Source organism: Trichosurus vulpecula, chromosome 6, assembly GCF_011100635.1.
Source record: "Trichosurus vulpecula isolate mTriVul1 chromosome 6, mTriVul1.pri, whole genome shotgun sequence".
NCBI lineage: Eukaryota > Metazoa > Chordata > Mammalia > Diprotodontia > Phalangeridae > Trichosurus > Trichosurus vulpecula.
The window spans coordinates 160,645,668-160,658,426 of record NC_050578.1 but is presented as its reverse complement, the minus strand read 5'-3'; the positions used below and the strand labels follow the sequence as shown (position 1 = coordinate 160,658,426).

The 12,759-nt window shown below is 37.1% G+C and overlaps 1 protein-coding gene across 1 annotated transcript; it reads left to right on the top strand.

The window, feature by feature from the left end:
• Positions 1-10,450: 10,450 nt before the first annotated feature.
• LOC118854821 (gamma-aminobutyric acid receptor subunit beta-1-like) lies at positions 10,451-12,538 on the top strand. The gene is made up of 4 exons (XM_036765049.1): positions 10,451-10,740; positions 10,965-11,056; positions 11,487-11,554; positions 12,347-12,538. Exons 1-4 carry the CDS (start codon positions 10,661-10,663, stop codon positions 12,536-12,538), a joined length of 432 nt encoding a protein of 143 aa, XP_036620944.1. The 5' UTR covers positions 10,451-10,660.
• Positions 12,539-12,759: the final 221 nt, after the last annotated feature.

Sequence of the window (12,759 nt, the reverse complement as noted above, 5' to 3'; positions counted from 1 at the left end):
GGCAATATTTTAAAGTTGTTTATATGGGAATGTTAGAAGAACTTGGCTAAGTACTTCTTTACTCTGCCATCATATTTTCACACACACACACACACACACACACACACACACACACCCTAGAAGTCTCCACTCTCCACTCTATTTTTTGAGGACACTACAATCTTTCTGGTCATCTAGGCTCACAACCTCAGTGTTGTCCTTAAACTCATTCATTCTACAATCCAATCAATTGTCAAATCTTGTCGCTTCTAATTTCATAACATCTCTGAGATCTGGCTCCTTTTCTCTATTCACATGTCAATCCTCCTGGTTCAGGGTCTTATCGCCTCACACCTGGCTTATTGTAAAAGCCTCCTGACTGGTCTCCCTGCCTGAAATCTCTCCCCAACTTCAAAATACTTTATACAAAAATGCCCAAATTATGCACACATATTTTATATATATATATATGTATGTATACACACATATATGTACACATATATATGATATGTATATGAAATTTACCACATGCATCTACCTATATCTGACATTCAGAATCCTTCACTAAAGTCTTTTCCTACCACTTTTGTTGGCATAATTCACCTTAATCCCCTTAAAATATACATTATGGTGGTCAAACTGGCATTTTTACCATTTTTTATTCATAGTTCTCGATCTCCTATGTTCATTTGTATAGGCAGACACTCATATCTGGAATGCCCTCCGTCCTCACCTTCACCTCTTAGAATCCCTAACATCCTTCAGGATTCAGTTCAAGTGCCACCTCCTCAATGGAGCCTTATCTGATTCCTGAAGCTGCTAGTGCCTTCTCCCCAAAATTGTCTTGTTTCCATTGTATCTTGGCATGTATCACATACATATGTGTATTGCATATACTATATATGTGTGTAAACATATCATATATGTACAAGTTGTCTCTTCTTACTATGTTGCAAGCTTCTTTAGAACATGGTCTACTATATTTTAATTCTTGTATCTACAGTACCTATCATAGTGATTGGTGAATAATAGGTGCTTATAGTAATGTTGATAATAGCATAAAGGGAAATGTAACTTTCATATAAAGCGAATACAATTATGAAAACTTGCCTAGAACACAAATTTACTTTATCTGCTCTGTATCTATGATAAACTGGCCATGTCCTAAAAATAAGCTAATACAGTTTTCTAGAAAGTCCAGTATGTCTTCCAGAACAAACTATATTTTGGCTGAAAATTACACAAAGTTTTAAAGAACAACATGGCTTCCCTTCCAAACCCATTACAGATTTTTAAACTCTCAAGGCTAGGGAAAAGCATGGGAATACAAAAGATATGTGAAAATGTAGAAAGTAAGAGGAAGTATGAGGATCAATGACTATCCACACCTGAGTTTAAAATACTAGAATGACATTAGGCGGGACATCTTAAGTAGTGATGCTTCTGCATTTCCCTGGACAATCAGTTTTCTCTAGCTATTCCCCTGTCTCAGAACATGATGTACCTGGAGACAGAGGAAAGAAAACAGAATGTTCTGAAATGGAGTACATTGTAAACTTACCGAAAAGTTCCTAATACAGAAGACATAAAATTCTTGGGTTGAATATCATGAAAATGCTATGCTTTACAATCCTGACAATTCAATGTGAGTTCTTCTTTTCACAATTTTAATTATGATATCAATTAAAAACCTTCCCTGAGTGTGTTTTGCACTGAAGCCATTGCTGTATCATTGGATTAACTCACAGCAACAGTTCTATACAGTTGCCTTACAAGATGGACTCAGAAATAACAAAGATTAGTTTACTGCAGAATCTAGAGTCTAATCCTAACCGTCATATTTAGGCTGGATCTTGGTTGAGTTCAGAACAGAGCTTTAATGTTATAGTTGTGACCATAAACAAGCATTAATTGTGCATTTCCTGTGTTCTAGGGCTCTATGCTAGAGATAGGGATCAGTAGAGGCATACAGCTTCAAATATGACCTCAATTTCAGATAACTTGATAATACAGGATATATATGTGTGTGTGTGTGTGTGTGTGTGTGTATACATGGATATGTATATATATGTGTGTGTATATATATATACATGGATATATGTGTATATATATATACATATATGCATGTATAGATATATACAGGATAGGTCTATACTTATTTGCATATATATGTGTGTGTGTGTGTGTACATACACACACATACATATATGTATTTAGAATGGAAAAGGACCTTTCATGTAATCTATTTCAATCCCCTCATTTTAAAGGTGAGGACACTGAGGCCCAGAGAAGTTAAGTGATATGTATAAATATACTTTGAGCATATAAGATATGTGTGTACACATCTATGTAGAGATATATGCATATACATGCATATTTATGTACTCACATATACAAATATGAAATAAATGGCACAAACAATAAGTTTTATGAGAGGCCTGGACATACTAGTAAAAGGTCACCTGTAGGAAGAAGAGGTGAATTTGAGCTCAGGTCTTGTGACTTGACTGCATGCTCAAGCATTCTTTCCACTGTACTATTCTACTAAAAAAGAGGGAAGGAAAAAAAGAATGAAGGAGAAGAAAAGAAAGAAAGGAAGATCATAGGATCATAGATTTAGAACTCTAAGAGACCTTTGAGATAATCAGTTTTAAACTTCTCATTTCACAAATGAGAAAACTGAGGTCCAGATAGATTAAGTGACTTGCCCATAGTCATACAGGTAGCAAGTGGTAGATCCTAGATTTGAAAATGAGCAAGAGAAAGAGGAGGATAAGTGAGCACACATTCTCACCTCTCGACATAATAAAACTATTTTGGAAAATTAACTTTTAAATATGTGCATATATATGCATGCATACATTTATATTTTACAAGTATTAAAATAAAGAAGTGTGCATAATTGTTCTACTACATAGATATCATCTCCACTAAACAGTGAACTCGTTGAAACCTGGCTCTCTCCTGATGACACTATCTCCCCTAGCCATCATTTCTGCTGTTCAATTCTCTTTCTCTCACACTCACTAACTTATTGGTCCTGAATAGTCTGAATAGTCCTTGTTGCTCATTGTCCTTTGCAGGCTCTTCCTCTACCACCATCATTCAGTGACTTCTTTGAGTTTCATGCTATTCAAATTTACTAAATCCCATTGTTCATTATCTATCAACCCACAGGTCAATGCCTGTGTACAATCTTCTCTCTTTCCCAACACCTCCCCTCATACTAGAACACTGTGATGCATAAATTCATTTAAGATGTACCTCACTTAGTATGCCTGCAAGATGTACCTCACTTAGTATGCCTGCAATCTGACTCTAACTAATCTTTTTCCTAGCTAGACATTGAAGGACTGTTTATGTCTGCTACCGGCGATGACTGACCACCTCCTGGAATCAGACATTCCTAAACAGAAATTCTCTCAAGGATGTTTTGAGAACAGCTCCTTTCCCATCAATCACACATTTAATTGGCAAAATGCCTTCTTGGTTAGAAGAAACTACTAAAGGCAAGTTGTCCTGAGCCATCTTTGGGAATGGTATGGAGGCATAGCATAGGACCTTCCTGCCGGGACTCTGGAGGTTGACCTGGGACTTCCCAGCTATGTGATCCAGATATGGATAATTTCCCCAATGGTGCTGATCAATTGTGGTAATATTGGATAACTATTGAGACTTATTGATTGTGACATAACTATTGAGATTTACTGATTGTGACATAACTATTGAGATTTACTGATTCTGACATAACTGTTGAGCTTTACTGATTGTGACATAAGTATTAGGACTTACTGATTGAAACCTATATTATTGTTCACTTACTGATACAGACCTTTATTATTATTTTTTATTATTATTACCATTATTATTATTAAGTACTAGTACTCTATATGCATATCAAACTTGAGACTCTGTGTCATTTCTGAAGCAATTCAAACCGAAACTAAATTAAGCTACAGCAAATAAGGTTGCTTCACAACACAAATATTTCAGTATATACATACATACATATAGATAGACAGATAGATAGATAGATAGATAGATAGATACTGCCTCAAACACTCTACCTTCCCAGTTCTCCAACTTACTCATTTCCAATAAACCTCTACCCCATTTCTACATACAGAAATGCTCATCTTGCCATCACACAAAAGTGTTCAATTAACATGTTTATGAACTCTGAAATTCCTTCATCTTATTATAATATGTTGTAATTCCACTTTTTCTTCAATTCAAATTTCTTCTTTTTCAGGAGGCCTTTCCTTCCTCTTTATCCACCAGGTAGTCTGACGCATCTAAAGTTCACCATATTAACACCAAATTTACTATAGCCAGCCAATCAGTTTAGCCCACTGCATTTCAGAATTCCTTTATTCTACCAACCTTAACCAGCCTAGTAGCAATATGTGCTAGGCATTTTGGAAACAGACAAAAAATAGCAAACCCTTTCCTTGAAGAACTTATGTTATACTGGGGAGATAAACATGGGAATAGAAATAAACAAAACTAATTTTCAAAGTGAGCAATGACAGCAATTAGGTAGTAGGGGAAGCTTTTCTTAGGAGGCGGTACTTGAGTTGAGGTGAGCCCTGAAGATTTAAAAGGATATAAAATTGATCAGGGAGGTCATTTCTGAAATGTGGAATGATTTACACATGTGCAGGTGGGAAACGACAATTTGGAAAGATAAAACTGAAAAGGTGAGTAGCTCCAGAATGTGAAGGATCTTGATTCTAACCAAAGGAGTTTCAATTTAACTTTGTAGGTAATAAGTATCCACTGCAGATTTTGAAGAAATGAAATGACATGAGAATATCTATCTGGCAACAATATGAAGGATGGGAGAGAGAATGGAGACGGGAAGCCTTGTTAGCAGGTTATTGCAGTGCTCCATCATAAATGGTTTTTCAAAAGACCTGTAATCTGGTGTTACAATGAGAATAAAGAAGAGGGGCTAAAGTCAGCATAGCTTGAGAGACAAAGTAGAGGAAAGTGAACAATTCAATATGCTTCCCAAATAAATTGTGAATTTCAATAACAATTTTAGGTTTCTACTTCCATCTTCATCTCCTCCATTATTCTCCCATCATTATTCCTCAGATTCACCATCACTGTCAACACTACTGTTTTTCAAAAGAGTGTCTAGTGTTATGATGACAGAGACTCTCAGGTCTTTTCTATACTCAACAGACATGAAGGTATTGGGGAAGTGTATAGCTACAGCCTTAGAATAATTGAATTAATCAGTAAGGGGAGGGAAGGAGCCTTGAGGATTCAGATTAACTTATTTCTCAACCGATCAACAACAAATCATAAAAGCAACTTATAAGGCTCAGAACTGTCAAGTAGATAAAAGGGATCTGGGAGAGGGGCAATAGAGTCTTAGTACCAGCTCATAAAAATCATAGGATCATAGAAACAGAGCAGAAAGGAACCTTGGAAGCCCCTTATTTTATAGATTAAAAACTAAAGTTAAGTCATTTGTTCAGAGTCACACTGCTAGTGTGTGAGGTAGGTTTTGAACCCCAAGTCTTCTTGAATATCTGGATATAACCCTGGAGATATAACCAAACAGTGAAAGAATATCGTATCTAAATTTTTCCCTACACTGGCACATATACTCACTGAAGTCTTAACCTGTTTAATTTTCAATTTTGTTGATATGGCTTATTGAATTTTATTGGATCATTCATATCTGAATATATTCTTGCTTGCTACCCTGCCTGGTGAGTCAAACCTTCTAACAAAAAGTAATTTAAAAAGAAGGGAGAAAAAAACTGTTCAGAAAAGAAATTACCAACATTTTAGCAGAGTCAACTAGAGGCAGCTAGTGAAGAGAGCTGGTGCAGTGAATGAATTGCTGAGCCTAGAGTCAGGAAGACCTATAGTCCAATCCAGCCTCTGACATGTACTAGCTGTGTAACCCTGGGAAAGTCACTTAATCCCTGTCTGCTTCAGTTTTCTCATCTGGTTAATTGGGGATAATAATTGTACCTATCTCTCAGGATTTTTGTGAAGATAAAATGAAAGAATATTTGTAAAGTCCTACATAAATTCTAGTTATTGATGATGATGATGATGGTGGTGGTGATGATGATGATGTTATGCAATGTTCCACAGCCATAGATTCAACCCTTCTGCAAAGAAGCAAGGAAAGTGCATTTTTTTTCATCTCTCTATGATGAGCTTGATCAGTGTGATTCAGGGTTCTGGTTTTTGCTGCTGTTTTTCTTTCCATTTACATTGTTGTAGCCATTATACACACATAGTTATACATACATATGTATATGTATATGTATATATAGATAGACATAGATATAGATATATCTTTTCCTGGTTCTACTTAATTCACTCTGTATTAGTACATATAAGCCTTTCCACATTTCTCAGGATTCTTCATAACCATTATTCCATATCACACAATATCATTTAATTACTTTCATGTATTATAATTTATTTAGTTACTTCCTAGTAAATGGGCATTTATCTTTTTTTATTATTTTTGTCCTTTTTCTGGGTTTGAAGTGGAAACTCAAAGTTATTTTGATTAGCATTTCTTTGATTATTAGTGATTAAGCATTCTTTCTTGTAGTTGTTAATAGTTTATAGTTACCCTTTCGAGAATTATTTGTTCATGGTCTTTGACCACATAGCTATTAAGGAATCGTCCTTGATCTTTAGTATTTCTGTCCATTTCCTATATATGTTTGCTATCAAATCCTGATCAAGCTAATTAATGTAAAGATTTTCCCCAATCTTTAGTCTATTCTATTGATATAATTTCCTATTTTTTGTCAGTATCAAAAATGCTTTGATGTTTACTACTTTATAGTATTACTTGAGGTCTGGAAGTGCTATTTTCCTTCCATTCCTAACTTCTCATTTTTTCCCTCAAGATCTTAGATGTCAAATGAGTTTTGTTATTATTTTTTCTAGCTCTATAAAGCATACTCTTGGTAATTTGATTGGCATAGGAATGAATCCATAAATTAATTTAGGTAACATAATTTTTATTATATTGGCATGGTACAACCATCAGCAATAAATATTCTTTCAATTATTTTTTTATTCAAGTTGTGTTTTATGATTATGACTATATCTTGAATTTACCTGGGTAAATAGACTCACAGATATTTAATGCATTTGCTAGTCATTTTAAATGGGATTACTCTTTCTATCATTTCCTTCCAGATTTTGCTTTTGAAATGTAGAAATGTTATTTTTTGCTTTTTCCTTTTTTTTGTATCCTGTGCCTTGATTAAAGTTATTGTCTCCAAAAATGTCTTTGCTGATTCTCTTAGGTTTTCTAAGTAAACCATAAGGTAATTAACTAATTGAATCATTCATTTCAATCAGTGTCTCCTCTATCCCTATATTTATATCTTTAACTTCTTTTTCTTGTCTTGTTTTCACTAGCGTTTCCAGAAATGTGCCAAATAATGATGGTGAGAGATGACATCCTTGCTTTACTACTGCATTTCAAAAAAAACCCTTCTGTTGTTTCCACATTTCAAGTAATGGCCAGCTTTTGGATTTAGACATATACTTTTCATTCTATTTAAAATGTCCCTTCTGTGCTTATTCTTTGTAGGATTTTTGGCACAAATGACTGTCGTATTACAGTTCATCAAAGATTTTTTATCTTTATTGACATAATCATATGGTTTGATGAATATTTGTTTTAATATGATCAGGTTTCATTATGTTAACCATTTTCTTAATGTCTCATCCAAGCTGCTGTTCTCTCATATTATGATTTTGAAAAATCCCCTAATCCTAAAATGTTAGAGCTGGAAGCAACTCTAGCAACTGGTAAGTTTAACTTCCTTTACAATAACTCACATTTCTGTGGCACTCAAGGGTTTAAAACATGCTTTTTACATATATTACTTCATGTGACCATAACATACTGATAAGTTATTACTATCCCCATTTTATCAATGGGGAAACTGGGACTCAGGGACATTAAATAATTTGACCATGATCATAGAGTTACTAAGCATCCAAAATAGGATTATATTCCAGGTGTTTCTGATTCCTGATCCAGCACTTCTCCTACTATTTTGTCCTACCTTTCATCTTTTACATGAAAATAAAGACTCCAAAAGATTTAGTGACCAGAAGGGTAAACTGTACAATCCAGGGAGCAGTGGTCACTATGACAGTTTAAAATGTTGCTTTTTATTTTAGTTGTAATTAAAGCATTACATGAAAAAAGATGAAGCTCTGAAGGTTAAAGTTAGTGATAGGGAAGAAATTGGGGTCCAAGAGATCAACCAGGGTCCTTCAAACTATATCATATTATTGCCAATCTTGTGTCAATAGTTCTCTTGATACAATACAACTCTTTGTACTATGGACCCTACTTAAAACACTTTTTTTTCTTTACATGATTAATGGTAGAAGAACACTCTTAATTTATTTCATCAGTAATAGATGTTTCTGTCATTGGTTTCCTCTAAGTCATTTAAACACAGTAAGTCTGTTGTTCACATATGATTAATAATATTAACTATACAACTGCTTGTCATCCATTTGATTTGGTTCTCTCACTAGTTTCCTTTTGTCTTTATCTCGGCCTACATGGGTCCTATTTACTTATTGCAAACTACTACCTCAAGCAAAAGATTGTGACTATGAATTGCTAAGTTATCTTGTAGGTGAAGATACGGGCTTGAATTCTCCCTCATATGCTTCAGTTTGCTGTGTGACTATGGGTAAATTCCTTAACCTCTCTGAACCTTGTTCTTCTTATCTGTAAAAAGAGCATAATTTTATCTGTAGAACATACCTTATGAGATTGTCATGAAGTTCAAATGAGTTACCATATGTAAAGTGCTTTGCAACCCTTAAAGCACTACATAAATGCTAGTTATTGTCATTGGCTTCCTACGCAACTTACAGGAATGTAATCATCACAATAGAAATCACTTCAGCTATCTCCTTCATTTTATAGATGAGAAAACTTAAGTCTAATCCAAGATGACATGAGTAATAAGCATCAGAGGTAGAATTTGAACTCAAGTCCCCTAATTATAGAGCCAGTGTTCTTTTCATCATACCAGACTGCCATCTTGGAACTAGTCATCCCCAGTGCACCTTGAATTCCTTCTCAACATATTAATGTTCCCTCTTCTACAGACAATATTTATGACAAACCAAAACTTTCAGTCCATGACAATAGAGATGTCTGTGTACATTCTTAAGTGCTTTCAGCTATCCATGATGGATGTTGGCCAATTCCTAAAGCAACATTTTATAGTGATGAAAGCAGAGGCTGACCCACAGATTTCGTTTGGCCTTTTCTTTCTCCCATTTAGGACTGATGATATCTTCCACAAGGGAGAGGATGGGGGTAGGGGTGGGCTGGAGTGAAGTGCTCCTAAATTTTGCAGTTCCTAGTCTTGGAGGATGTGGTTTTACATCCATATATAAAGACCTGTGTCATCCCTACTCAATCTTCCACAACTAACATTGCTACTTAGGGGATTATAAGTAAAGAATGTTTTATCAACTAAAAAAAGGACATGGATTCAGCAGTGTTTATCCTGTGTCTCTGTTCTACCCTTCTTCAATTCCTCCAATGTAGTGGAGAGTGGGGGGTGGGTGGGGGGAGAGTGGGAGAAAGGGAACAGGAAGGGATGGAAAGAAAAGAACAAAGAGAAAGAGAAATGGAGAGAGGAAGGCAAGGGCAGGGAAGGAAGAGAATGAGGGTAGTAAGAATGGAAGAAGGAAAGGAAGAAGTAGGCATGTGTAGATGGTCTCTGAGTTTCCTTTCAATTCTGAGATTCTGTGATTCTGTATGGAAAAGTTGTAGCAGTATCTGGTCTGTTTTGGAGTGCAGACTCCCCTGTGTCTTTAAGGAGCCACCTTAATCCTTTGGTCAAGACAGTTTCAACTACCTCTGCTGCTGCCCCCATCTCCATCCTCAGCCCAGGCTTTTAAATCACACACACACACACACACACACACACACACACACACACACACGTGTGTGTGTGTGTATACATATACGTGTGTGTGCGATTTATTTCTTTTACTTCCAGTCACAAAGCTTGTGGGTCCGAGAGGAAGGAGGTGGGTTAGGCAGGGAGGTAGGGGAAAGCGTGAGCTAGCCCTGTTGCTGACGCTGGTTTTGCTCCCTCCCCAGCAGAGCTGGGTAGGGTACAACTGAGGCTTCCTAGGACGCCTCCCTCGAGAAATGACCAGGGCGGATAAGATCATGCTTGAAACGGTCCGGACTGGTCATTGGCACACCCCGCAACGGGCAAGCTTCAACTCCCAGGACCTCAGCGGCTGCCTACGACAGATGCCAATCACTGGCTGACTCTGATCCGGGCGGTGAGCTGAGTAAATCAGAGTGGGGCAAGAAACCGGAAAAAATATCACAGTCATCTGTGCACCAAACTACCTATGAATGCACATGTATGACCTTGTGTATAAGAACAGCAGGTCCTTCCCAATCGCCTAAAAGAAGCGGAGCACACACCAAGAACTTCGAAGGGTCTGAAAGCTGTTGACTGTTTCGAAAGGAATATTGTTTGCAAGGCACAAGGTGTCTTGAGAGTGAGCAACCTCGGGGCGCATGCGCAAGTCCTTTCCGGAATTATTGCTGTGTCTTGGACTAAGTTGCATTCCTTGAATCTTCACAGAAAAGAGAATTCTTTAATCAGAGTTAGGAATGTGGACAGTTCAAAATCGGGAGTGCCTGGGGATTCTGTCTTTCCCTATGATGATAGCTATGGTCTGTTGTGCACAAAGGTGAGCTGCTTGTTGTTGGGTGTGTGTGTGTGAGTGTGTGTGTGTGTATGTGTGTGTATGTGTGTGTGTGCGTGTGTGTGTGTTTCTGGGGTTTGAAAAAAAGAATAAATGCCTGTCCGGATTTTAAAATCTTATGATGTGGGGTTAGGTGTGCGGATTTATCTTTCTGTCAGATTGCAGTTTCAGTGTTGATTCTAAATACAATCCGTACTTCTTCCCTTCAGCGCTAATGAACCCAGCAACATGTCATACGTGAAAGAGACAGTGGATAGATTGCTTAAAGGATATGACATTCGCTTGAGGCCAGACTTTGGAGGTAATTCTTCATATTTTTTCAACCTGTAACACAACTGTATTTCTCCTGTTTTGCCAAAGGTAAACGTCAGTTAAAATGCAAATCATTTTCATGAATGTGCACTATCTAGCATGCTCTATGGATACACACAGGAACATACCCGTATATCCCGGTACCCACAAGCTCAGGTAAATGAATACAACCATCTAACATATTGAAACACACACAATCTGCATACTTAATGCCGCACACGTGGACACCGAGCTATTTTCTGCACAGAAGAGGGGACAAGGACGGAAGCCTTAAAAATGTTAAAATGTAACCTACTAGAATACAACCAACCCTTTCTTCCCCTTCCCCCCACACCTTTTCTTTCCTTCTTCTCTTCAGACAAACGCATACATACGGGACAAGATTAACTACATAACAAAAACTCATTATCCCCTTTCAGGCCCTCCTGTTGATGTGGGGATGAGGATAGATGTCGCCAGCATAGATATGGTTTCTGAAGTCAACATGGTGAGTACACTTTGTGAATTTTAAAATCGGCAAAAATAATATGCAGAGCTGAAACTGACACATTCTTGGTCCCTTCGCCGCATTTCAATGCTTTCCATATGTTTTCTTTTAGACACAAGATCCCCCTCCTACCTCCCATCCCCCACTATGCTTTGTATTTTAGAGACAGTCTGCTGCGGTTTTCCAGATTAAAGGTGTTCTTTACTATTTAGAGAAGGGCTGTTGATAGTTGCCCAGTTGGATCGTGTTTGGGCGGAGTCTAAGTGTAACTTTACCTCTGTTTCCTTTCCCCTTTCCATAAAGAAGGGCGCCATCTGCAGCCTGCTGGGGCTCCCCTGCTTTTTAAGCACCTTGGACAGAGGTCTTCCTACAACTCCCCTTAATACTCCAACCTCTGACCATAGGTTATAGGGAATACACTAGTGGATGAAACAATTTCTCTGCTTGTTAAGGTTCTGGATAAGATTACTGTGAAGTTGCCTTTTAAAAAAAAAAATCCCCATGCCTTCCTCCCCATAGTATCTAAGCTAGAGACTAAATTTAGCTAGTTTTTTGAAAAGCTGGCTTCCAGAGGTTTTTAGGTCTGAGTCTTGGTAGCCTTGAATGGTTCCCTAGTGATGGCAGATGGACACAGTATCGCCGTAGAATAGCCTTGGGTTAGGTTTAGACAGGACCGTGATGGCTATGGTCAATGTTTTCATTTGCTTCTAAAGCCTGTGCATTCAGCAGAAAGCTGATGACTAAAGAGAAGATTGTTTTATTAGAACAGCATGTTCTCTTTATTTCAAAAAGGTCAATCTTCCTTTGGTTTTCCTGGAGGTGTTAAAAATTGGACTGAAAACACTGTTTTTGCTTTCACTGCTGCCTGTAGCCAGCAGCAGGCATGGGACTTTTCCATGGCTAGATCGCCTAACTGTTGCTTCTTACAACACAGAAAAAAGCCTGTTGCTTTTCCAGGGACAAACCAATGGAAGCTGCAAATAGGCAAATTGCCAGGTTTGAACTTGAAACAAATCTTTGTGCCAAATAGAGTACTTAGTTAAAGCAAAAATAAACACGAACTGGGAGAGATGAGTAACTACTTGTCGGATTTCTACATTGTAAACGTGAAGGCAGAATTCCTTTTTCTTCATTTATGTCTTCTTTAAGTTTTAAGCTTCTTTATGCTTTTTTTTGTTGAGTATGTTTATAATAAAAAGTGTTCA

Bases quoted from the DNA above. Each gene is read 5' to 3' on its own strand.
- LOC118854821 (XM_036765049.1), top strand. From the start codon at position 10,661: ATGTGGACAGTTCAAAATCGGGAGTGCCTGGGGATTCTGTCTTTCCCT. The intron at 10,741-10,964 runs GTGAGCTGCTTG...TCTTCCCTTCAG, and splicing joins ATGGTCTGTTGTGCACAAAG to CGCTAATGAACCCAGCAACA. The intron at 11,057-11,486 runs GTAATTCTTCAT...ATCCCCTTTCAG, and splicing joins CTTGAGGCCAGACTTTGGAG to GCCCTCCTGTTGATGTGGGG.